Raw genomic sequence first — 26,464 nt, forward strand, 5'->3', positions numbered from 1 at the left:
GGGCAGGGACACGGTTGCCAAGGGTCCAGAATTTGGCTAGCCTTTTGGAGCTCCTGTAGAGCTGCCAGAATTAGTCTGTGCGTGGTTTCGTTCTTACTTTTGGCCCAACCCCACCCCCCGGTACACTTAAAATAATAATAATAATCATCATCATCATCATCATCATCATCATCATCATCTGTGCAATGCATCCGAGGCCACAGGGGTCAGATTATTGTGTACGTACAAGTCTGCCCAGTTTGAAATGGTCACTGGTCAGCACCTTCTAATTGGGTTCCTGCTGGCTCCAAGCTGTCTCTTCTTGGTCCAGCTGTTCTACCTATGCTTTGAGTCAGACTTTGAACCTGCTTTCCAGCACTCGGTTACAGCAACTTTGCAGCGGTGGTGACAGCGTATAGAAGAAGGCAACCCTATTCTCTCCCCTGAGTTGGCTCTGGCAGCCTGCCCACCCTTGGAATGACATGATGGGCCAAACAGCTTCAAGAATACAGAGCAGCAGTGCTGATAAAGTCCTTCCCTGTGCCCAGGGTGAATTTGATTTAAATCACTAGTCAGTAAGACTTGCTTTTTTTTTTAACAGAAAGACTCATCCTTGCTGGTATCGTCTTAATATTTACAACCAGAGAAAGGTTTCATTTTTGGAATAATGAATTTTCAGAGTAGTTTTTACAGTTATATATCAAAAATTACTGATTTGGTTATACTATTAGAAATACATAGACTGATAATTACGAAATCATTGTGAGGTTTAATAAGTGTTTATATTTGGACAACTTTTCTGCTGTACTTTATTGGAAGGAGAAAAATAATCATTTCCTTAATAACAATTTAAACAGTTTATTTAACTAAAACAATAACATTATAGTGTATGTATCCATGTTTGTTAACTGATGTGGTTAAACTTTTTTTTAAAAAAAAAGACTGAGTTTTAGTACACATGAAAAACTTCAAACAAATCCTTATTTCCTGATGAATAGCCTTTGGACTGCAATGTAACTTAAAGAGAAAACTATCTTTAGAAATATTTTTCCTCCGTAAGCATTTTATTTTAAAAATCCATTTAAATTTTAAAAAAATGATTTATTTTTTTTAAAAGTAAAAAACCCATTAATTTTTATCCACCCTGCCTGTGCCTAAGAGAGGCAGAGAGAGCAAGTCTCTTCTGTCAGTCAAGTGTCTTTTGATCTGTGTATATTGCCCTGTGCCCTTTCCGCTCCATGCTTCCTGTGTCTAAGGCCTGAATCTTGTATTATCTGTTTCCTTACACCAGCTAGGTTTGGGCTTGGTTGTGGTTAACGGTGCTTTTCTGCAGCTTCCTTAGACCAAGTCCCGGTCCGTCCGTCCCCGCAAGTCTCTGTATTTCCCCATTAGTTACTTTTAGCGTTTTCTAAAGTGTCTTCTAAAGGCTTAATTCCTGCACAATATGCTTACATGTACATGTCTGTATGCATGGTCTGTAAGTGAGCTCACTAGTTATTTCCTCTGCATGTGCTTCTAGGTTTTTCTGTGGTGTTTGTGAGAGCCCACCCTTTTCTAGGGGTAGCATTCAGCCCACATTCGTTCATTTGTATACATGAGCAACAAGACAGAAAGAGCAATACTGGCCTTTTTGATAATCATCAGATATACAGTGGTACCTCGGGTACTTAATTCGTTCCAGAGGTCTGTTCTTAACCTGAAAGTGTTCTTAACCTGAAGCACCACTTTAGCTAATGGGGCCTCCTGCTGCTGCCACACCACCAGAGCACAGAGATTTCTGTTCTCATCCTGAAGCAAAGTTCTTAACCTGAAGTACTATTTCTGGGTTTGCGGAGTCTGTAACCTGAAGCGTATGTAACCTGAAGCGTATGTAACCTGAGGTACCCCTGTATTCAGCTTTCACTACACTGCAGCATAAAAAAAAATGGCCAGTTATACAAAATTAAAAAAAAAAACTAGCATGTTCAAGCTTTTGTTCGTATTGCTAATAAAGTATGCAGTTTTATTCATCTATGCAGTACCCTCATATATGTCTTTTTAAACAAAATGACATTGTCCTTGAAACTTGTACTTTTCCAAGTTGTCATCACCTGCTAGTTACTGCAGAGGCTAGTGGTTTTCTGTTCTGTTACATTAATAGTAAAAGAAACATTAGAGTTTCAAAATAGCTGAGCTTGATGTCTGGAGTCGAGACTATGAAATCAAGGCAAGAATCTATTTGCTCAAAAATGTTCATGGTTGCTAAAGGTCTTTGTATTATTTCAAGGAGTAGCATGTTTGTCCACACACAGCCCGTTTAATCAGTGGCCCAAAATTAACAGGATTTCCTAAAGCACAATCTTAGATTCCTGTGATAAGCACAAGATAATGATAATTCTTCAAATTATCTGTTTTACCCCACAGTCTTCCAGTAAAATCAGTAGATTACTTAAAGTGAAACAGATAGCTTCAGTTTATTCAAAAGTTAAAACTTTTTCAGAATTCCCATAATTTACACTTGAGCAGTAGTCTGTTTGTCTTAATACACTCTTGCAAGGCAATCTCTTTATTTTTCTGTAAATTTGTGTGGATCTTTGCATTGGGTCACCCCAAATTCACCATCAGATCACATAGCATGTCCATGGCTACAGCCTGCACCAAAAAAATTGCGCACCCACTGTTGCGTGGCGCCGCAATGGTGCAAAAATGTGGTTACAAAGCATGGATCCACATGGATCCTAAGGATTTTTGCATTGGGTCACCCCAGATTCACCATCAGATCACATGTCTGTGGCCACAGCATGAACCACAAAAATCATACATCCACTGTTTCATTCAGAATATTTTTTTTTCTTGTTTTCCTCCTCTAAAAACTAGGTGCGTCTTAGACCAGTGTTATATGGTCTCGGTGGCCACCCCTATCAGTGCCCATTTGCACTCTCTATGTTCTGTACCTTAAAAGAATAAAATAAAAATCAAGACCGAGCCCTCGGCTACTGACCTCTAAATCAGATAGGCCTTTTTTTTTTTAGTTGAGACCATATTAAAATGTACTGCAAAATGGGCAATGAATGCAAGTTTTACATGTGAATATTCTTTTTTCCCATTCTCTCTCTGTGTGTTTTCTGTACCAATTGCTTAATTTTATTTAAAACCGTGTTCCACTGGCCCTTTCCTGTCTTCGTATTCCTTTCAGAACAGAGTCCTTCACTGCAAGCGACGTCTTGTAAAAGCCCTATAGAGTTGGCTTGTAAAGTGTTGAATAGAATCCTAAAACCTGTTAAGAATTAATAAGTTGGGGGGGGGAGAGAGAGTAAGGGGGCATGACAGTTAAACTTAAGTACACACTTTTGGGAGAAATGGCTGCTCTTCTGAAAGAAAGTGATGAGGGAAGCAAGCACTTTATAGCGTTGGGTAACTGCCGCATCTTGCCATTTTATTAGATGGTACTTAAAATTATGAAATTAATTGCCCAGAGAGCAAAAAATATAAGGGGGTGAAGCAGTAAATGTGTTTAAAAAGGTTTGGCTATTGCAGTTGACATTTATGTCAGAGGATCTCGGAGGAGTGTTAAAACGTACAGGTCCTGCTCTTAGAAAAGGCTATCTCTTGTCGCTCTGCTTCATTTGTGGAAAGTTTTAAGAGCAGCTGAGAGAAATTTAATATGAGCAATGATTAGTTATCTTTTGGCGCCCGGACAAGACATCCATTGTGTAGCTGTTCTCTTATTGTGAACTTATGAAAACTACCCTGAATATATTATGTCGCTTGAAAGCAAGGACTAAGCTTGCCTGTGTGTTGTTGCCTTTTTCTTGTCTTCCTTCCTTTATAGTCTCGGGGCCGCACTTTCGTTCTGTTACCTCCAGATGTAAAAAATGGAAGGCTTGAAGACACACACACAAAAAGCATGTTATTTCTATAAGGAGGACAAAAGCTGGCAATAATCTGATAGCAAACGTCCATACATAACGGGAACAAAACTTTCAGGGTCTTGCGGCCTTTTAAGGAGAGAGTTACAGGTCACTTAATTATTAACATTAGTGGACTGAGGTTTGGAAAGGAAGGAGGAAGAGTTTTATCAGTGATTAACACTGGAAGTGGAACGAAATCTAAGGCATACTAATATTCAATCCAATTTGTAGTATCAGTTGAGCATTCCTAGGGTACCATATTAATATTGGCACCTGTCTATCTCAAGAGGCAATGGAGTGTGCTTCCTGGGGTGAAGCCAAACTGCTGTGCTAGCAGCACCAAAGTGACCTGTTCGGGGCACAAAACTGGGCAGGGTCTTGGGCTGCCCAGAGGACAAGACCCTCCTCTGGGCTTCGCTGGTATGGTCCAAAGGAAAAGTAGTTTGGCACCAGCATGTCTGCAAGAATTGGCAGAAGGAGGCGTACAATAGACCATCCAACTGTCTTAGGGACTCCACTCTGGAGTTGTATCGGGTTTCCTCCTTAGCCTTTTCTTCTCCTGAAGATGTCCTGCAAGGCAGCAGAGTTTTAGGAGCAGAATTTTCCCTCTCCAAGATGGACTACCTTCCCAGGTTGACAAACCCCACCTGACCCTCACTTCCCTCTACAGCAGCCTTTCTCAACCTTGGGTCCCCGGATGTTGTTGAACTACAATTTCCATCACCCCTAGCTAGCAAGGCCAGAGCTCAGGGATGATGGGAATTGTAGTCCCACAACATCTGGGGACCCACAGGTTGAGAACCGCTGCTCTACAGCATGTGCAAAAACTGCCTCCTTGACCACTGGACCAACTCTTGGTCTCATCCACTCAATCCACCAGATCTTCAACATGCAGGGGGAGTCCCTAAATCACTAAGGGTTTGAGACCCATTATCAGTGTTTGAAATTTGCCAGGAACATTTTGAGTTCAGTGGGACTTCCTCCCAGGTGAGAGTGTATAAGAAATCAGTGGTACATGGCTTAACGCCCATTGATTTTGGTGACTTCAGGCACTGCTCAGGCAATATGCCTGAACAGAAACTCTTGTGTGTAGGAAGCACAGAGCAGGATGTTGCTTGGCCCTGTGCCTCCTATATATGCAAAGAGATTTCCTGATGAGGCATAAGGCCTGAACAAGGCTTCTGCCTGGACCCAATCCAGTGAAATGCTGTCAGTGCATTGGGAGCTGCTGTCCTTTGGGTAAACCCTTCTGACACTAGTTCAACCTCAGGTCTCCCTAAAATAACATTTCCTGCTCTATAGTTTTTACAACCACTAGAAAGTCTGCTAGTGCACACCTCCCATACAAGTGATTGTGTCAGAATGCAAGCTTTTTATTCCCTCCCCCATCCCGGAATGTATTAATATTATATATACACCCACCCACATAAATTACACTTTACGTTCTTTAGTAAAGGAGATGATTCCTCTGGTTTTATTTGGGGTGAGTGTAATCTTTATTGGTGTCAACATTGGCCTGATTAACACACAGTTACACAACTTGTTAGGCAAGTTTGTCCCAGCACTTCTCATTCTCATGACTAATAGAAGCTTGGCAAGGCAGGAAGATTTTTTCAAAGGGGATCTCTCTGCTTCGAGAATGTGGCTGTCATGCGCTTAGCTTATTAAAAACAATTGAAAGACTTTTCAATTTTTTTATGCAGTAAGTGAATGGTGGAGAGATGATTCTGGACCTTTTCTTTGTTTTTGGGCATTACCCAAGGGTAAGGTAAAGGTAAAGGGACCCCTGACCATTAGGTCCAGTCGCGGACGACTCTGGGGTTGCGGCGCTCATCTCGCTTTATTGGCTGAGGGAGCCGGTGTACAGCTTCCGGATCATGTGGCCAGCATGACTAAGCCACTTATGGCGAACCAGAGCAGCACATGGAAACGCCATTTACCTTCCTGCTGGAGCGGTACCTATTTATCTACTTGCACCTTGACAGGCTTTCAAACTGCTAGGTTGGCAGGAGCAGGGACTGAGCAATGGGAGCTCACCCCGTCGCGGGAATTCAAACTGCCAACATTCTGATCCTAGGCTCTATAGTTTAGACCACAGCGCCACCCGCGTATTTACTGCATATTGCAACTAATACAGGTGTTCCCCAGTCCAATTTGATAACATTTAGCTTCCGTTCAAATGAGGTGTGATGGGTGTGGGGCAACTTGAGAGCATTTGCTGCGGGGGCATGCCATATTCGATGAATTAATATTCAGTGAGATTGGCTCTAGTAACTTCCTTATTGGGGCTGTGCCAGTTAGGGTACAGATTTTTTGTCAAAATGACTGGCCACAACATACTCCAAACAGTTCTGTTCTTTAAGATCCACTCCACAAAGAATTCCCTTTTCATTATTCTGCGAAAGTGACACTTTAATACTGAAAGGGTTTCCCAACTTCATGGTTAATAGTACCTCATGGGGGTGAGGGCAGGGAATTTAAAACCCATCTCCCAGTGCCGTGGCTAGGAGTTCCAGGTGTGTTTAACCAAAACGAACAAAGATGTTGGGACTTCCAGTCACAGACTAGTGTTGCTTCTCGTTTGGCATTTACGTGGAGTGGATTTAATTTGCTTTATATATCTAAACAATTCAGATTAAAGTTTGCATAATGGAGGTGCATTCACACATTAGTTGTGACATGGAGTCTGACCCAGAATATCTGTGGAAGAATTCTGTGGAGCTTTAAAACTTGCAGTCCTACCAGCGCAGTTGCTACACTAAAAGAGAACAATGCAGCCTCTTATCATTATTACACACCTAAAGCATTACCTCTGGTCTAGGTACGCTGGATAATATAATTAGTTATTGTTCAAAATTACATACCATAATTAAGAGGCCACACTGTGGGTGTGCTTTTCTAGGTTGTACAAAAAGGACAGGGAGAGGTAGTAGCTGATGAGAGGAGATTCCCGGATGGTATTTTGCTCTTTGACAGTCCCATACTCAACAGAGCTCATCTTGTTGTTGTTCTTCAAAAAGCTTTGCTGATTCTGTGTGTGTGACTCACTGCCAACGTGTTTACCTGAGAATAAGCACTTTCTGTTTATACATGTGTGGGTTATTTATCCCCATGTCACTGGAAAATTAAGGCACATTGACCTGCATTCAGAATGTTTGTTGAAGGAAGACCTTTGTGTAAATCTGGTAGTTGGGTCATGCGTCTTGTTTACTGGCGTTTAAAGTGTCACTGATACAGTAACTGTCTGCATTAACACCTCGCTTACATGAATTGAGCAGTTTCCCTGGGTTTCTGCACAATCCTGTATACCTAGACAATTCAAAAAATTCGCAGTAAGCATACCAGCTTGGTTTGGGCTAGACTATCACTAGGGCTTGTTCCTAGCAAACTGTTTTTTCATGCTGGAAAAATAATAGTGCGAAACCAAATCGTATGTGTGACATTTCTAAACTACAAAGGGAATTACATTTTATCGCCAAACTTGCTAGGCGCCTGGAGGTGGAGTGCTTAGCAGTTAAATACAATGACTTAAAAGTGATAACCCTGCATACTAACGTGAGATACGTGGATCCCCCTTGCATTGCTGAGCTGTATATAATTTGTCGATCAAGGAAAACTCTTGGTGCGTTTGGTGAAGTGGGCTCTGGCCTATGAAAGCTTTCGCTTTTGTTCATTTTGTAAAGTTGTCACCAGGCTCTTGGTTATTATTGCGATACGCAGCGTGAAAATAAGGGAAAGTGTGAGTATTTGGCACACGTCCTAAGTTGTCACTATTAACTTCATCTTTGCTTCCTTTGAAAGCTGGTTTGTTTGCCTCTTATGACAGTACTTTTGTATTCCAGCTATTCTGCAGACAGATAGGAAGGGAAGTATTTCTAAAGTAATCTGAGAGGAAATAACTATGCTAATAGATTTTGTTTCATTAGGGTGAAAAAGTAAAAGATGATGCTTGAAAACTTTGATGTGCATGATTAATAGAAGCAGTGCTATTAAAGTCTACCACACCCACAGGAATATTGGAAGCTATTATGCTATGATTATAATACATTAATTTGGCATACACTTTTTACTGGAAAAGTGTAGCTTGCTTCTCGGTGGTGTTTTCTGAAATGATGGGCTAGATTAACGAGTGGAATCTGCTGTTAACCACAGTAGGGTTTGTTCAAAATAAATTTAAAATAGGTCTGTGGGAAGCACGAGAGCCTGTGCAGAGCTAAAGGATTTATATAGATTTTAAACCAATTGTGGTTTTAAAAGCAGCACAGTATTTTTATAGCAGGCAGGCATGGCTACTTTAGACTGTGCAACAGTCCGTACCGTTACTGAAGCTGTGTGATACCGCCTCATTCCTTCACAATATACATTTTTGCTTTAAACAGCATATTCTTCATTAGATGTCTAAGCAGATGCCTTGAGCTACTGGTGTAAAATCTCCTTGAAGTGTTTCTCATTGCATTATGGAAGGAGCGTTTGACTCCAGAGACAGTATGAGTGTTGATTTGTTGCCTTGTCTAAAGTAAGTTCCTTGTGGAGTTTGATGGTTTTTATCAATTTACCCGGAGTTCAGCAGTTTTGCAAGTACTATGTAATGCATAATTACCTCTCTGGTGTTTACTAATGTTAATTGTTAACAGTGAAATCTGATAAGAGTGAGAGATCTGATAAGCAAACTACAGTACCTATGCCTTTCTTATGGATGGAGTTCAATACTCCTCAAATGCACTGCTGTTCCCCTGCTGAAGAAAGAGGCTTAGTGGTCATATTAATGTTTGCAGGAATTAGGAGTACAATATAGATTATAGAACTTAATTATTTTGATGCTTAGCTTTTATTTTCCTCCACTCCAACCCCCAGCGAACACAAAGAAGACAACCTTTCTTCCTGTGATAGAAAATAGAAAACCACGTTAGTGGTTTACTTCTTAATTGTTTAAGCAAGAAATTAAGAATAAAATGGTCCTTTAAAACAGTGTTTGGGAAAAGTGTTAAGGTCTACTGTTGAATGTTGAAAATCTCCCTTAAGCAGGTTTTTATTACAAACCACAGTACTGATTATATCAGCTCCCCACCCCCACCCCCGATATTGTCTATTTAAAGTACTTTGCAACTGCGACAGTTGATCTGTTCCACTTAAAAACTAATGAGGATTTACATACAGGTTGGTTATGTGCTTCTATGTTAAAATAGTTATTATTATATGCTGATATTAAATAGCATGAATTACTGGGCAAGCAGTATCCTGTATTGTTTTCTGTTTTGCTGTTTCCCACACAAGCCCTCTTAACTTCTGATTAATATTAATAATAATAATAATAATAATGCAATAAAATATCAAACATTAAAAACTTCCCTCACTTCTGGTATATGCACTTGATGGTACCTGAATGGTCTTTCACACACTTTGTGGTTGTCTATCTTTCTTCTTTACATCTGCCTTCTTTCCACACTACTGTTATGCAACTATATTTAGGGGTCCAAAAACCACAACAGCACTGGCACCTAAAAACTGGGTCTGGTAACTGGCATCTTGCCAATGGCTCTCAGGCAAGCTTTGAGCCCCCAGCACGTCTCACTTAAGTGCTGCATGAAAGGAAAGGCAACAAACTGAAAGCAGCAACAAGAACAACCTCTCTTATCTCAGTGATGCGCTGGTGTCCCTGACTGGCAACCCTTGGATTAGAGGGAAGCAATGTTTTTGGGCCGGTGGGCACATTTTGGACTTTGAGAGAGTGCTGAAGGCACCAGACACAAAATTCCTTGGAATAACACAAAATGGCTTGGGGGCTGGGCAGCCTGGTATAACACAGAATTGAGAGAGTAGAGTCGTATCTTGGTTTTCGAACAGCTTAGTTCTCAAACATTTTGGCTCCCGAACGCCACAAACCTGGAAGTGAGTGTTCTGGTTTGCGAATGTTTTTGGGAAGCCGAACATCCGACGTAACTTCTGATTGAGTGCAGGAAGCTCTTGCAGCCAATTGGAATCTGTGCATTGGTTTTTGGATTCCGTTCAAAAACCAAGGTACGACTTACAGTCATAGTGAAGCTTTCCCCATAATTGTATTTCCATACTAGATAAGGCTTAACTGATTTCTGCCTTCCATACGCCCAAGAACCTTGTTTTCCCCCCCAGTATCAACCCTGAAGCAAAGCCTAGCCTGCCATCCTGTAACCACTTAATAGATTAAAAGGTAAAGGAACCCCTGACCATTAGGTCCAGTCGCGGATGACTCTGGGGTGGCGGCACTCATCTCGCTTTATTGGCCGAGGGAGCCGGCATACAGCTTCCGGGTCATGTGGCCAGCATGACTAAGCCGCTTCTGGCAAACCAGAGCAGCGCACGGAAACGCTGTTTACCTTCCCGCCGGAGCGGTACCTATTTATCTACTTTCACTTTGATGTGCTTTCGAACTGCTAGGTTGGCAGGAGCAGGGACCGAGCAACGGGAGCTCACTCCGTCGCAGGGATTCGAACCGCCAACCTTCTGATCGGCAAGTCCTAGGCTCTGTGGTTTAACCCACAGTGCCACCCCCGTCCCATACTTTAAGCCCTATTAAACCCAAGGAGACGTACTTCTGAGTAGATTGCACTCTGGTTTCTTGGGGGGAAGCAATGGCAAACTACAGAGATACCAAGGACAATAAGACAAGAGCAGGAAAATTGCGGTGAACGGGAGCGATTCCTGTTGCCTCATGCCCAAAGAACTCATTTATCAGCCCCACCTCTGACTTTGGTCTTTGGCCAAAAACATTGACAGATTGGAGCAGTATGGCTGTCTCATTTCCTAGATCTCGCTTTGAAGGGTATCTCCATATTTGGCATCATAACTTTATAAGAGGCCTAGAGGCCTACTTTAAAAGCTCACAGTCTAGGGGCACCAACGAAACCCTTTGTGGGTGCCAGGGGACCAGGGTGGCAACTAACGATCTAATCTGGTTCCCAGGAAATTTGTTTGCCTCATGTTTTCAACACTCAAATTCAAACCGCACCCTGAGACCATGCAGCCCAACCTGGATTTTTTACTTCAAGTCTGCAATCCAATGTGCACATGCAGGAGTAAAAGTCCCTTTCAACTCAGTAGGACCTACTTCCGAGTAAGCTCGCCTGGGGATTGTGCTGCGTATTATCTTAGCGTCATGTGGGCATCTCACAAAGTGTAAACCTCATGCTCAGCAGACTGTCTTGGAGCTGTGCCACGTTTTTCGGATAGCTTTTTACCTGGCGACATAGGGAATAACGTAGCCACATTTTTCATACTATCTCTTGCAATAAAAGCATGTGTAAATTGCAGTTCTTCCTGTGCTCAGTGAGCATCATTTCAACCTTTCAACGCACATTTTTAAATTTTGTTTTCTACTTGCCTGTTATTTTTATGATTTATTCGTTTGCTAAGGGACGCCAGGTGAAATGTGGAATAAGGCAAAATACCGATGTTTTTGTAAACTCGTAGGGGAAGTTAGAATCTTAAACAGATGGAAGAGGTCGGTGAATCCACCACCACATCTTTCACAAGAAGCCTCATTGATCTTTGGGGCCTGTGAGCTTCTTCGGGTCTGGGAAATGGGGGGAAAAACCAAGCGTCCCTCTCTTCCCACCCCACCCCACTTTGGTGTGTGTTTGTAGCTCTGTTGCTTCAATGTTCAAGGAGAGGGAGTTTCTTGCTGCAGAAGCTTGTGGGAAGCAGGAATTCATAGCTCTGCTCAGGGAGAGAGCCTGCCTGGGTTGGGGCATCGCTAAGTTGCTCAAAAGCCACAGAGTGTCTCTTGGCACAAGAGCAGGGGTCAGCAAACTTTTTCAGCAGGGGGCCAGTCCACTGTCCTCAGACCTTGTGGGGGGCCGGACTAGATTTTGAAAAAAATATATGAACGAATTCCTATGCCCCACAAATAACCCAGAGATGCATTTTAAATAAAAGGACACATTCTACTCATGTAAAAACACTCTGATTCCCAGACTGTCCATGGGCCAGATTTAGAAGGTGATTGGGCCGGCCCCGGCCCCCAGGCCTTAGTTTGCCTACCCATTCACAAGAGTGAGAGAGACAAAGAGGGAGGGAGGGGGCTGCTATAAGGGGAGGGGAATGTGGGGGGGGGGGGAGACTGTTTTCAAGACCACTGGTTGGTTATTTAATCTGTTATAGTGGTACCTCTGGTTACGTACTTAATTCGTTCCGGAGGTCCATTCTTAACCTGAAACTGTTCTTAACCTGAAGCACCACTTTAGCTAATGGGGCCTCCTGCTGCTGCCGCGCCGCCAGAGCACAATTTCTGTTCTCATCCTGAAGCAAAGCTCTTAACTTGAGGTACTATTTCTGGGTTAGCGGAGTCTGTAACCTGAAGCGTATGTAACCTGATGTACCACTGTATTTAATAGGTTTGAATGTCTTGCGTATGTTTTACATGGTTAAATTGAAAATTTTTAATTTTTGCCATTGCAGTTATTCTTGTTTACCAAACAACAGAATTGTTAATTTGTTGCCTATTGGGCCTGTTTATGTGAATTTTTTTTATTGTTTTTTCCAGTTTGTTTTTATTACCTTGTCCCTTGTTGTGGGATTGAAAATATTCAACAAGGTAGAAGTGGTGTTTAAAAAAATGTGGGAAATTATTCCATTGCTGTTTCAAGAGTAGGCTTTGCATGTTGATGCAAACTTGATAACGTATGGGATGCATGCTATAATTGTGGATTTATTAAAAAAAATATTGTAAGGTGAAGCACTGTTGCTTATAACAGTATTAAATAATCTTCTGGAATTGAATAGGACAAGCTGGGGAATTAGGGGCCCCTTGCGGAATAGAACTGCTTGATTTTATTTTCTATTTCAAAGCCAATACTAAATGGATTAATTTCCCCTGAACCATTTTTACCAAGGCTTGCTTCTAAATTGAAGTGATTATTGCTGGACTAAGTAGAGGTTCAGTACACTCTTGAGAATAACTTAGCCATCCTTCTGACCTCACCCAGAAAAAAGGCTGTGTATTTTGTAAGCCTTTAAGTATGATGTAGAAATTGAACTATTTTATTTTTTTAAAAACCGCTGTGCCATTGAAGTGGCCTTTTCACAAAAGTATTTTGCTTTTTAATCTGTTTGCGCCTCAAAAAGCATGCTGCTTATAACCAAAGGAAAAATATTCTCAATTACAGTTCAATTTGTGTGAGTGCTATTGCATATAATAATGTAATGCTAGTATTTATATAGCACCCTGACTACATTGTCAGACTGCTTCTCATAGCTTAGCTTGGTAAACCCTACAACAGCCTAAAAAGGTAGGCCAGTATCAGTGGTGATGATGATGATGAATTAAAATTATAATTCATCAAAAGATCTCAGGGCCGTTCACATATCACTGTTTAGCTTTCTCTCTGCTCTGCTCTGGCCCATAATGGCTTGTCTTAGACCATCCGTTAAATTCATTGCTGAGGTGACATTTGAATTGGGTGCTTTGGCTCTTAGTCTATGCTCTTAAGAGCCAAACTAATTTGCTCTCTAGTCTTCAGCTGCTGCCTTGTGAATATCAAGCTGCTCTCAAGTAATTGCTCAATTGTGTGTGCGCCTTTTTTTTTTTAATGTTCTAAAGTATATTTATACCCTGCCACATAACCCAAGTGGTCCTCTAAGGGCAATAGTAATTCAGTAACACGTACGACTAACCACGAAGAATCACAGGCACATAGCAGATTCACATGCGCTCCCGAGTGCTTTATCTGCCTAGGGGAAACCAGCTGGTATTAGTACGAATAATTCCTTATAATAGATGAGCCTTGTGTAATATCCAGTTTCGTTCCCTCTCCATCTTCACTTCAATCCCTAAACCCTTTGTAGACACTATATAAAGAAATTACAGGCATTGTTATGGCAGAGTAGAGAACTGATTATTCTACTACAGTAATAAGACAAACGAGGGCTCGCTGTATTATAATAATGTATCTTAATTTCTGGAAATATTTGCTGCCGTGCGCCAAACATGGAACGTGTAAGTGTGAGAGAGATGTGGTCTAGTGTGCACAACTGCTTGAAAATAGCTTAGATCTTATTTCAGTGCTTGTTTATAGAGTTGAAGTCCATGCCCTTTATTGTCTTTTAATTTACTTTTAATCGGTTTGCTCCTTCCACAAAGGGAAGTGTGGTCTCTGACTCAGCAGAGGTTCTTGCTGTTTGAGAGAAAGGCAAAGGAACAGATTTTTAGTGATCGCACCCCCACCCCACCCCCCAAAAGCCCCCTGTACTACCTACTGGAGGGTCCTCTAACCTCAGAGCAGTTTTTTTAAAGAGTGGGAATAGGGAACTGTAGTGGGAAGGAGGAAAATCTCCTCTCCCTCCTACCTATGGGAGCATCCATTCGATTTCCATTACACTACAGTATAGCCAATTCTGAATCCAGTCAAGGTTGTCTTCTCTTTTACATTGATTGATAATTCAGAGAGGTTTTTTTACAGTGCAAATATATACTTTCTCCCACCCCCATTCTCCCTTCCATTGTATTGCCAGGAAACTCAGAATTCGGACGTATTTACTCTTTATAATGACTTGTCTGTATCAATATTTTTTGAAAGCCATTGTAGTCTAAATAATGCTTTAAGATAGTGTAAATATACAAATATATAGTCCATTTTATAGATCAGATAACTGTAATGGCAGATTCAATCTGTCGTGCCTCCCTCTACATTGCAACCCGGCGAGTGTGTGGTGCGATATAGTATATCCATTTACCTGCCTTCTCTGCTTCATCTTTAAGCGTTTTAGGTGCTAAAACATTAATTGGCTATTAGTTCCCATCAGAAATCTAGCTGCGCGCTCATACTATTTTCAGTGTGTGTGAGAGAGAAGTTTGCTCCTTGATTAACACAGAGGGGCCACTTCACTGACCTTGTGCTCTCGATGTCTGGTAAAATAAGCCCAGAAGTTGTTCCTCTACAGGCATCCTCAAACTTGGCTCTCCAGACGTTTTGGGACTACAACTCCCATCATGCCTAGCTAACAGGACCAGTGGTCAGGGATGATGGGAGTTGTAGTCCCAAAAACATCTGGAGGGCCGAGTTTGAGGGTGCCTGCTGTAAAGGCATCGAGATCTCATTCCTTTCTGATGTCATAAAATCAGCCTAGAACAAAGTTCTGTCGAGTGGGTGGGCAACTACTGTATATTTGACTAATTTTAATAATAGCTTAAGACCTACTTCCACTCCACGTTAAAGTCAGAAAATAGACAGCCTCTTCACCCAATCTTTGTCATCTCCCCCATGCTTCTTCAAGACATTTCTTCCCTAGACAATTCATCAATTTAGTTTAATCTTGGCACTGAAGAACAGCATGGATCTGTGTGTAATGGAAGTGGACAAACATCGCTCTATTCCATGTTTTGCTTGTTGCTTGATTGATTGGCATGTTTCTCCTGGGCTGCCAGAGCACAGCAGTCTAAAGGTGTTTGGGTGTTGTTTTTCCAAGAGGGTTTTTTTTGCGGGGGGCAGGAGGTTGCCCCCTTGATTTTCTACACTTAGCCTAAAATTAAGACTGATCAAAAAGAACAAAATCCTATTGGTGTTTAATTACTGTTTTCAAGCAAGGTGTTTTGCAATTAATGGCCATAAGGCATCATTTTGACCCATCCAGGCTGGTCAGGTTCTTTATCGTAACTCCATGAGGTTTTGGCTGTGAAACACTGTAGAATCAAAACAGACGTAAAACACACGACGCTGAAAAAGCTGGCAAATTGTGGCTCAGAGCTTGCCAGCGCAAAACCTGTTGTGGAAGAAGAGTTAGAAGAACAACTGGAAACTGGTTCCTCCTCCTCACATATGTACAGGAATAGGCTTCATGCCAGCTCACATTTCTTGATTTGTGAAATCTAAGGTGGGAGGTAAGCAGCAAGACCTTTCCCAGGCACCTCTCTGTTGTTCCTAAACCCAGGTCTGCTGAAAGTCTGCCCGTATATCTCAAAGAAGTGTCAGCTCTCAAGGCTGTAATCCTTGGAGATAGGGAAGGCAACCGTTCAGGTACCTCCGTCATCCAGACCTCCTGAGAACCTTTCCCTGAGCTGTTTTTGATTTTAAGGGCTTCTTTTGTGGTTTGATTTTATATGCTCTTAGCTACGTCCAGAGCCAGTTTTCAACTGAAGAGCAGAATAAGGTTACAATACAGTGGTACCTTGGTTTGCATACGTTTTGGATTACAAACATGTCAAACCTGGAAGTGTGTGTCCCAGTTTGCAACCTTTTTTTGGATTACAACCCATTTTTTATTTTTATTTTTTGATTATGAAAAAAAAAAAATTGGAGGCCCCATTGGCTTCCCCCTTGGGTTACAACCTGTTTTGGTTTACAAATGGACCTCCGGAATGGGTTATAGTTGTAAACCAAGGTACCACTATACAATCAGGAATATCTGTATTTGTACTTGGGGAAGGGGCCATGCATCTTGTCAAGGTTTTCTGGCCTCCAGTGGTGGTCATGTTGCAAGTTGCATAGAAGACGCAAATCGTAGGGATGGTTTCTCGTGTGTGCTCACGGAAGTTAACAGTGAATGTGGTTTGGCCAAAAATAATATGAAAAATATTGCATAAATATGTAGTTCACTCTTTCAGGAATGGTAATGATCCAGAATAAAGCACATGACATTCATGCTCAGGTGTTATTTATACCTAATATGCACTAAGTGGTTGTTTGTCATAGCTAAACACAGGTTCACATATATTGTGCCTTGAATATGATTCTTCATACAAAGGCAAGGTGTAAATGCCAGAATAAATAAATCTGAAATATTCCCCTCTCCCCCAGGAAAAGTCACAAGCTCTATAGAGAATATTTGACAGCTGCCGTAAAGTACAATGAACGTTAGCTTTCTCTTTTTTTGGCTTTAATACTTTAGTTTCCTCTAAGTTGGCCATGTGTTTGACAGCTTGATAGAAATGTGATAGTATGGCACATTCAGCTTAACTTGAGTGTAATGACTGAAGCTCCTAAAGGTATAATTTTGTATTCATGTGTCTACATAATCTCATGTGAAATGGATTATCTGCATGGATTTACCAGAATATCTCTAATGCCTCACCTACGGTGTCATTTTAATGTGTCTGCTACAGATAGCCTGGTGACACTCAGTGGAAATGCTATTGCTTTTTTCAATAAAGCAGCTATTTCATTAAAGGGTGAGCAGCCTTCGGCCCGAGTTCCACGGGCAGGCTAATTCCATGCAGGTGCTGGGGGTGGGGAATGGGGGGAAAGAGAGGGGCAGAGAAAGAAAGTGGGGTTCTCTTCCCACTTTTGGCTTCAGCCCTGGACATCTCCAACATGTGGCCCCCAATTCTGTAGCCCGCAACAGGAGAAAAGTTTCCTCACCTATGCTATCAAAGGATTTGAAACAAAAAAAGTTAAATGCCTTGGTAGCTTTTAATGTGAATATTAGTGGTTCTACATGGTATGCCCATATATGCATATCCCTATTCCATTCCTTTCATTTTTAAGTTTGAAGTCATAAATTTTATGTGGACGATAGATAGGAACTAGGCAAAACAGACAGACCACTGCTCATTTTGATGAGAAATAGTTTTGTTTTTTGTAATTCTTTCAGCATGCAGAGTACTTTTAATGCCCTGCTACATAGATAGCCCATACTCCCATTTGCAACTGAAGAACTTTCATCAAAATATACCTGCTAAATGTGATTATGGATTTGAACTCTGATTTCTCAGTTTCTTTTTGTTGTCTGATTTGATTTTAACGTGCTGTGGAGAGGTAATATAGTATTCCAAATGTGGATATTCATTTGGTATTGTTATAATTCTATGCTTGTAAAATCAATTTAAAAATATTACTACACACACACACACACACACACACACACACACCTTTTTATGGCTACCGTGGATCTCCCGCTTTTTGGAAATGGACTCTGATTTAGATGTGAGAGATTATTGACCATATTTATTGCAGTAACATTATTCAGTTGGGAATGCTTTGCTTTTGGCAACTAGAAACTGTCTAAAACAGGTCCACAGAAAAGTGACAGCATGGGGAGGGGGTAGTCAAGTTCCCTTGTGCATTAAGTTAAGAGTCCCTGTTGACAGTCTCAGTTTTCATGTAGCTGCACTGGATTGGTATTAATGAATCGCAAATACTTGTTCCACACTGTAGTTCCATCGGGAGATAGTTCCCTGATTCAGTTTGAGGCAATGGTAGTTGTATTCAGCAGCATCCCATTTACACGATTCCTTGGACTGTTAGCTAAGGGTACTCAAGAGATCTGTTTCTCAACAAGTTTACACAGCTAGCCCTGGTGTCTGTCAAGGCTGATCGTGCAAGTAAAGTAATGTTTACAGCCCATTACATCTCCAGTAACTTCAGAGAGTATATAGACCTGGAACAAGACGCAGATAAATAATTAACGGAGAGATGCGGAGTATCATGAGTCTTTGGGGTACATGGGAAAAGGATGCTCCAAGCTTGATTTCACTGTGAAGTTTTCAAGAGAGGGAAGGCTATTGAAAGTAAAGTACAGTGGATACTTGGGTTGCGAACGTGATCCGTGCGGGAGGCACGTTTGCAACCCGCAGTGCCGTGCCTGTGCATGCGCGGATCGTGATTTGGCACTTCTGCACATGCACAAAGCGTAATTTAGTGTTCCTGCGCATGCGCGAGTGCCGGAACCCGGAAGTAACCCATTCCGGTACTTCTGGGTTTGGCGCAGTGCGCAACCTGAAAACACACAACCTGAGGCGTCTGTAACCCGAGGTATGACTGTATCTTAGCTGTTGTGCTCCATTTCAAAAATGTATGTTCAGCCTGTAAGTTGGTGCTTCTGCGTTGCAGCTCTCCTCATACTTCCTCTATAAAGTACTCTTGGTCCATAGTCTGAAGGACTCCCTGGTCCTGAGTGGGGTAACTGTGCCCCTGAAGGACCAGGTGCGTAGCCTGGGAATCATTCTGGACTCACAGCTGTCCATGGAGGTGCAGGTCAATTCTGTGTCCAGGGCAGCTGTCTACCAGCTCCATCTGAGACGCAGGCTGAGATCCTACCTGCCCACAGACTGTCTTGCCAGAGTGGTGCATGCTCTGGTTATCTTCCGCTTGGACTACTGCAATGCGCTCTACGTGGGGCTATCTTTGAAGGTGACCCAGAAACTACAACTAATCCAGAATGTGGCAGCTAGACTGGTGACTGGGAGTGGCTGCTGAGACCATATAACACCGGTCCTGAAAGACCTACATTGGCTTCCAGTACATTTCTGAGCACAATTCAGAGTGGTGGTGCTGACCTTTAAGCAGCCTCAGCCCAGTATACCCGAAGGAGCGTCTCCACTCCCATCATTCAGCCTGGACACTGAGGTCCAGCTCCGAGGGCCTTCTGGTGGTTCCCTCACTGCGAGAAGCAAAGCTACAGGAAACCAGGCAGAGAGCCTTCTCGGTAGTGGCGCCTGCCTGTGTGGAACGCCCTTCCATCAGATGTCAAGGAAATAAACAACTATCTGACTTTTACAAGACATCTGAAGGCAGCCCTGTTTAGGGAAGTTTCTGATATTTGATGTTTTACTGTATTTTAATATTTTGTTGGAAGCTGCCCAGAGTGGCTGGGGAAACCCAGCCAGATGGGCCGGGTATAAATCAATGATTTTGATGATGAAGGTGCATGAAGCACCAATCTTGCTTTGTTTGGTCAGTGCTTAGACAGAAACCCCATGCATGCCTCCTTGAGTTCCATCATGCTGCATAGGAAAGAAATGCAAACAATCAACAATTTGTTGTTGTTACTTGGCCTCTGTCTTCCTGTGCCAAGGGATGGCAGTGTCTATATGTGATGGAAGGAAATCCAGAATGTGAAGCTTCTCCCATCATTATTACATCCCACCGATGGGAAAAAGCTTCACTCGCTAATTTACCGCTTCAAATGCCTAAAAATTTCTCAGCTTGCATCTTAATTCATTAACCCATTAGCATAGATTCTGATTTTAAGCCTATCCTGAGGAGTGGGTGTATTTAATTTTTTTAAAAGTGTATACTCGTTAATTTATTTGGTACATATGTGAAAGGCAATTCATAAATACAGCAGCAACAACGATAACTTTCTAGGATAGTATGTACTCAGTGGAAGCAAAATTGCCAAGCCTCCTATTTGCTCTTTAGGTAGTGTTTTAATTTCTTAAGAGGTTTAGGATCTGGCAGCAACTAGGTGTGGGTTTTTTGTTTGTTTTCTTCACTGTTCTGCTATTTATTGGCTTGGGAAAAATCATATTGGGTGTTCATTTTTGTTCTCTCGGGGAAATGGAGAAGTGTTGTTGTTTTATATTATCTGTTCACATAGAAAGTAATAGTTCTCTATCCCACAAAGCAAAACTTCTGAAAATTGTATGTTTTGCTGATGGTTTGTGCTGCTGAATACTTAAATCACTTGTCCCTGTGCCTTTTACTTACTTGGAAGGAGGAGCCATGAGCATAAGGGGGGGCAGCTGCCTCCCCCAAATTAAGTCAATAAATAAGAATACTTAACTAACAGCTTGGTTCTGTCCCCCACCAACATAAATCCTGACTAAGCTCATGGGAGCAGCAATATTTCCCTGCTCTTCCATCTTCAACATCACTAAAATCTGCTTAGATGAAATCTTCCTGCAAGCCGTGCCCTACACTGTTGTCATTGCCTGTATTACAGCCTTAATTTTATATCCTGCGTATCCTTGCGGAAATTGAACTGTTTTTCTTAAATATTAGAGGCAAATCTCTGTAAAGGTCTCCTCCCCCCCCCCCCTTGTGACTTCACAGTGCTGGCCCCAAGGGTGACAACATCTATGAATGGAGATCGACTATCTTAGGACCTCCAGGCTCAGTATACGAAGGCGGAGTTTTCTTCCTCGATATCACATTTACACCAGAATACCCTTTCAAGCCTCCAAAGGTAAGAAAAGCGATGCACAGTTAATGTTTGCTTCCAGTGTGTGATGCTCCCACTTGTTGATCTACGGTAAACAGGTATTCAGAGGCATACCCATAATATCTCTGGGGATCAGAGGGCATTCTGAGAAAGTGAGTGAGTGGCTGAAGGCCACCTCTTTCCTTAAAGGTAAAGGGACCCTGACCATTAGGTCCGACCGACTCTGGGGTTACAGTGCTCAACTCGCTTTATTGGTTGAGGGAGCCGGTGTACAGCTTCTGGGTCATGTGGCCAGCATGACTAAGCCGCTTCTGGTGAACCAGAGCAGCACATGGAAACGCCGTTTACCTTCCCGTCGGAGCGGTACCTATTTATCTACTTGCACTTTGACGTGCTTTTGAACTGCTAGGTTGGCAGGAGCAGGGACAGAGCGACGGGAGCTCACCTCATCGCAGGGATTCGAACCGTCAGCCTTCTGATCGGCAAGTCCTAGGCTCTGTGGTTTAACCCACAGCGCCACCCGCGTCCCTTCCTCTCCTTACAATACACCTAAACAAAAAATGTGGCGTACGGGCTCATGTGACTGGAGGGGTCCCATAAGAGTTTGAGGTGGCCACAGGTGCTGTCCTTGGGAAGGCAGGTATGTAGTAATAATAAGAAGAAGAATAAATATTTTATTTATTATTTATACCCCGCCCATCTGGCTGGGTTTCCCCAGCCACTCTGGGCGGCTCCCAATAGAATATATGAAACATCATCAAACATTAAAAACTTCCCTACACAGGACTGCCTTCAGATGTCTTCTAAATGTCAGATAGTTTATTTCCTTGATATCTGATGGGAGGGTGTTCCACAGGGCGGGCACCACTACCAAGAAGGCCCTCTGCCTGGTTCCTTGTAACCTCACTTCTCGCAGGGAGGGAACCGCCAGAAGGCCCTTGGAGCTGGACCTCAGTGTCCAGGCTGAATGATGGGAGTGGAGATGCTCCTTCAGGTATACTGGACCGAGGCCTTTTAGGGCTTTAAAGGTCAGCACCAACCCTTTAAATTGTGCTCGGAAACGTACTAGGAGCCAATGTAGATCTTTCAAGACCGGTGTTATGTGGTCTCAGCAGCCACTCCCAGTCACCAGTCTAGCTGCCGCATTCTGGATTAGTTGTAGTTTCCGGGTCACCTTCAAAGGTAGCCCCACATAGAACACATTGCAATAGTCCCAGCAAGAGATAACTAGAGCATGCACCACTCTGGCGAGACAGTCTGCAGGCAGTTAGGGTCTCAGCCTACGTACCAGATGGAGCTGGTAAACAGCTGCCCTGGACACAGAATTGACCTGCGCTTCCATGGACAGCTGTGAGTCCACAGTGACTCCCAGGCTGCATGCCTGGTCCTTCAGGGGCACAGTTGCCCCATTCAGGACCAGGGAGTCCCCCACACCCACCCTCCCCCTGTCCCCCCCAAAACAGTACTTCTGTCTTGTCAGAATTCAACCTCATCCTCCAACCGCCTCCATACACTCATACAGGACCATTGTACCCTTCGCCTGCTATATTGGACAAAGTGGGACCACATCGGCAAGAAGGTGTTTTGAGATGTTAGATTACCCATGAAGTGTCATTTTGTTTTGTGTTTTCTTACTCTTTGCTTCAACAGCAAAGATGGATTTAGCCTTGTATAACTACAAAGCACTTCACTACCCTCACATTCCAGTATTTTTCCATTTATTATTTCCGTTGTGGCTTAATATATAGTCTCTGCTGTCTTATTCACTAACATATTTCACCTTTTGGAAGATATCTTTTCAATAATTCCAGTAGGTTTGGCAGCCAAAGATCCAGTTCCATAGTTCAAGTCAGACAAAAACTGCTTATATGTTACTTACAAACAGCAATAACTTGTTGCTGTTGACTACTTTTGTAATCTTTCTATTCAGTTTGCGCCTTTAAATCATGTTCATTGATATTTCACAAAAATGATTTTTACAATTTTTATTTTTTTTAAAAAATCCCTTTCAAATGCTCTGAACTCTTGTTTTTCATTTTATTTTTAAATTGTTGTTTACAATAGTACTATAAAACGCATTTAAACAGTGCGCTTCATCTATTAGGATCCCAAGCTTCTTCAAAAACTCTGAAATAGCTGCACTTTAAAACGATATATCTTGTTAATTGCCTTTGAAAATGCAGTTGCCTGGTCAATAAAACACAGCACTCGATAAATAATTTACTCAGTTAAGAAAGACCTAATTTAGCAAAAGGCTTTAAAATTTTTAGTTAATCCTAATTTTATTAATGTTTCTGGTGTCCTCATTGTATAACAAAATACTGGATTATAATCTTTGCTGTATTCTCCCCCCCCCGACCCCAATTCTAAATCGGGATTCTTAAATTCTCACACAAATATCTTCTGCTGCGTGAAATGGGAGGTATTCCATGTGTGACATTGAAATCGTATTCTGTGTAGATTTTTCCTTGGCCTTCTGCAACCTTCCTGGGATGTTCCCATACAGTACTTCAGAAACCAAGGTTGGATCTAGACACATTAAAAAAGTGATTCAGTTAAACACGTTGTAAACTTCATAAAGGGAAATCCCGTTGGCAAAAGACAAGACTCCACAACGCCATCAGGTGTCACCGTGTTATAATTCATATAAAGTGTTTTTTCTTTACTAATCTAGCTGAGTCTCAAGACAGAAATAAGTAAATTTTGAATGAATGGTTTAATCACCCCTGCTTAAGCCTTGTATCTTCTGACTCTAATCCAAATGAATGGACCCTGGGTGGATCTAAACACAGGGGGGAAACACTATACATAAGTAAGAAATTAGATGGTTTTATTTTTGATAATAATTTTAATTAGTTTTCAGTTACAATAATCCAGTCATATCCTCATTATAACAATGCCAAATTATAATACAGTTACTAATACCAATCATTCAGGTGCCAAATTATAGAATTTACGTGGCCCCCCGCGTATTAGAATTGATGGTTTGATGATTTACTTTATTTCTTCTTTCTAAAATCTTACTAATTTCAGTTACACTCCAGTCAAAATAACAATCCCTTAAACAACAACTGCAATTTTAACGACTTTCATTCATATTGACACATTAAATGATTTATAAGTCTACAGGCAAAGCATTCAAACTATATCCTTGTTCTTTCTGTGTGTGGCTAGAAATTAGATTGTTTTAACAAAAGAAAAAATCTCTATGGAAAACGGCGCTTCAAAATTTCCTGCTCTCTGGCGCCATCTGGTGTTGCATGTTTATAACGCATTCAAATCCCTGTTACTTTAGTAATGTAGCTGATTCCCCTGTCCTGCTACATCTCTGGGTCAACCAGCAACCGTTTTCCTTAAAGGGGGGTCAGACATTTCTGTATAGTGGCCTATGCTGGCCTTGTGCGGGTTCCAGAATATACTTGTGAAAGACATTGTGTGTTTTCTATACGAATACTGAGAAGGTGAGACCAAATCATTGTTTAACTATCATGGCAATAAATGAGAAGTTGCTCTGGTGGGTCAAATTTTTAAAGCAGAATAATTTTTATTTGTATCAGCCACTAGCAATAAAATAAAACGTACTGAAAATAGAGGTTAAAAACTTAATTCTAGGACAGGGGTCAGCAAACTTTTTCAGCAGGGGACCGGTCCACTGTCCCTCAGGCCGAACTATATTTTGGAAAAAAAATGAATGAATTCCTTTGCCCCACAGATAACCCAGAGATGCATTTTAAATAAAAGGACACATTCTACTCATGTAAGAACATGCTGAACCCTGGACCGTCCGCAGGCTGGATTTAGAAGGTGGTTGGGCCAGATCCGGCCCCCAGGCTTTAGTTTGCCTACCCATGCTCTAGGAAATACATTTTGGGGGTTTACATCAATAATCAAATAATATATCTTATTCTAATTGCCCCCACTAAAAACCTTGCAGTTTTTGCTGTCACCTGATCATCTTGATCTGCTAGAAGGAAGGACACAATAGCAATGTTGAGTGACCTGGCATGGACAATAGGTAAATGTAAAGGAATCCCTGACCATTAGGTCCAGTCATGGCCGACTCTGGGGTTGCGGAGCTCATCTCGCTTTATTGGCCGAGGGTCAATACAGCTTCCGGGTCATGTAGCCAGCATGACTAAGCCGCTTCTGGTGAACCAGAGCAGCGCACGGAAACGCCGTTTACCTTCCCGCTGGAGCGTTACCTATTTATCTACTTGCACTTTGACGTGCTTTTGAACTGCTAGGTTGGCAGGAGCAGGGACCGAGCAACGGGAGCTCACCCCGTCGCAGGGATTTGAACCGCCAACCTTCTGGTCGGCAAGTCCTAGGCTCAGTGGTTTAACCCACAGCGCCACCCACGTACCCGGCATGGACAATAGTAGAGGGGTAATAACCTCACTCCTCAAATCTTTAGAAAGAGTGCAGGCCAGAAGAACATGAGCCACTGACTCAATACTGCCATCTCCACAGGGACATAACCGTTTCCCCAGTGGAATTTTTTTGAAAGCGACCCTCAAGTACAGCCAAAGTCAGTACATTCCATCTTGCGAGAGTGAAAGCGCATCTGCATTTTGGAATGGGCAAATTTTGCAAAGAGGGTGTGCCAAGGTGTCAAAAGGACTAGGTGGGAAATAATCATACCATGGACAAAATTTCCTTATCGTGGCCGGATAACCTGCATTCAGTTAGCATAAGCTGGATCCAACCCATATTACTTAATTACTTTTATCTTCTCTGCTGCTCCTGAATAACAGCTTTGCTGCCTCACCTCCAGGGCCGGTGCAGCCTTTAGACCTGGGGAGGTTGCCACCTCAGGTGACAGAAGTCTCTGAGACGGCACCCCGCCCCCGGAGTCAATTTTGGATGAGATCTTGCCCTCTCTCCTGAAATTCTTTGCCAGTGGTGTTGGGGGGGTGGCAAACAGTGAAATGGGATGTGCTGCTCCTGCTCAACTCTGCAGACAGGTAAACAACCTTCTTAGAATTGTAGAAATCTTTTGCCCAAAGTGGGGCTCAAACCCACATCCCTGAGGTTAAAAGACTCATGCTTTACGGACTGAGCTATCCCAACGGGAGAGGAGAGATATTGGAGGTATGTTTTGAGTGCTGGAAGATCTCGACAGTTGAGCTATTCTATTCTTGGACACAGTACATCCAGAATCAAAGTTAGCCTGGAGACTGGACCATGATAGGAACTTTCTGGATATCTGACAACTTCATTGTAGCGCATAAAAATACTTTTGTGCAGTTAATGCAGTTTCTAGGAGACTTATTCCAGACAACGTCATCCATTTTAGTTTCATGTTACATGTATTGCACATTACCCCCAAGCATATGTTTGAGTAGACTACTCCTGGCATCTGTGCAAGCAAGCGCTTAAGGCTTTAAGGGAACCCAAATTGTGTTGCAGGCATATGCATTTAACAGTATACACACACCCTCCACACACGCTTTTTTTACAGGGGCTTTTTCTTGGGTGGGGATGCAGAAGGAGGCAAGACGTAAGTGCTTTCATCTCACTCCACAAAAACTCAAGGCTTTTTCCACTGTGGAGTTTGAAAGTGTGTTTGGAGTTACATAACACTTCTCCACTTATTGCAAACCAGGCATCATGCATGCAGTTAGTGGAGGGGAGAGGGAAACAAACAAGCTTTTTACTACCCACCCAATTCTGCTCCTCATACTACCATATTGGCCTGAATATAAGCCGCACTTTTCCCCCCTCCAAATTCTGACCGTGAAAAG

The 26,464-nt window shown here is 42.3% G+C and overlaps 1 protein-coding gene across 1 annotated transcript in view; it reads left to right on the top strand.

The window, feature by feature from the left end:
- UBE2E1 (ubiquitin conjugating enzyme E2 E1) overlaps positions 1-26,464 on the top strand; it is a 56,370-nt gene that overhangs the window by 23,628 nt on the left and 6,278 nt on the right. Inside the window, exon 4 of the mRNA XM_083706117.1 lies at positions 20,612-20,744. Coding sequence (XP_083562243.1) covers positions 20,612-20,744 — 133 coding nt within the window. The remainder of the gene's footprint in view (positions 1-20,611; positions 20,745-26,464) is intronic.

This window comes from Podarcis gaigeae, assembly GCF_964106915.1.
Source record: "Podarcis gaigeae genome assembly, chromosome: 12".
NCBI lineage: Eukaryota > Metazoa > Chordata > Lepidosauria > Squamata > Lacertidae > Podarcis > Podarcis gaigeae.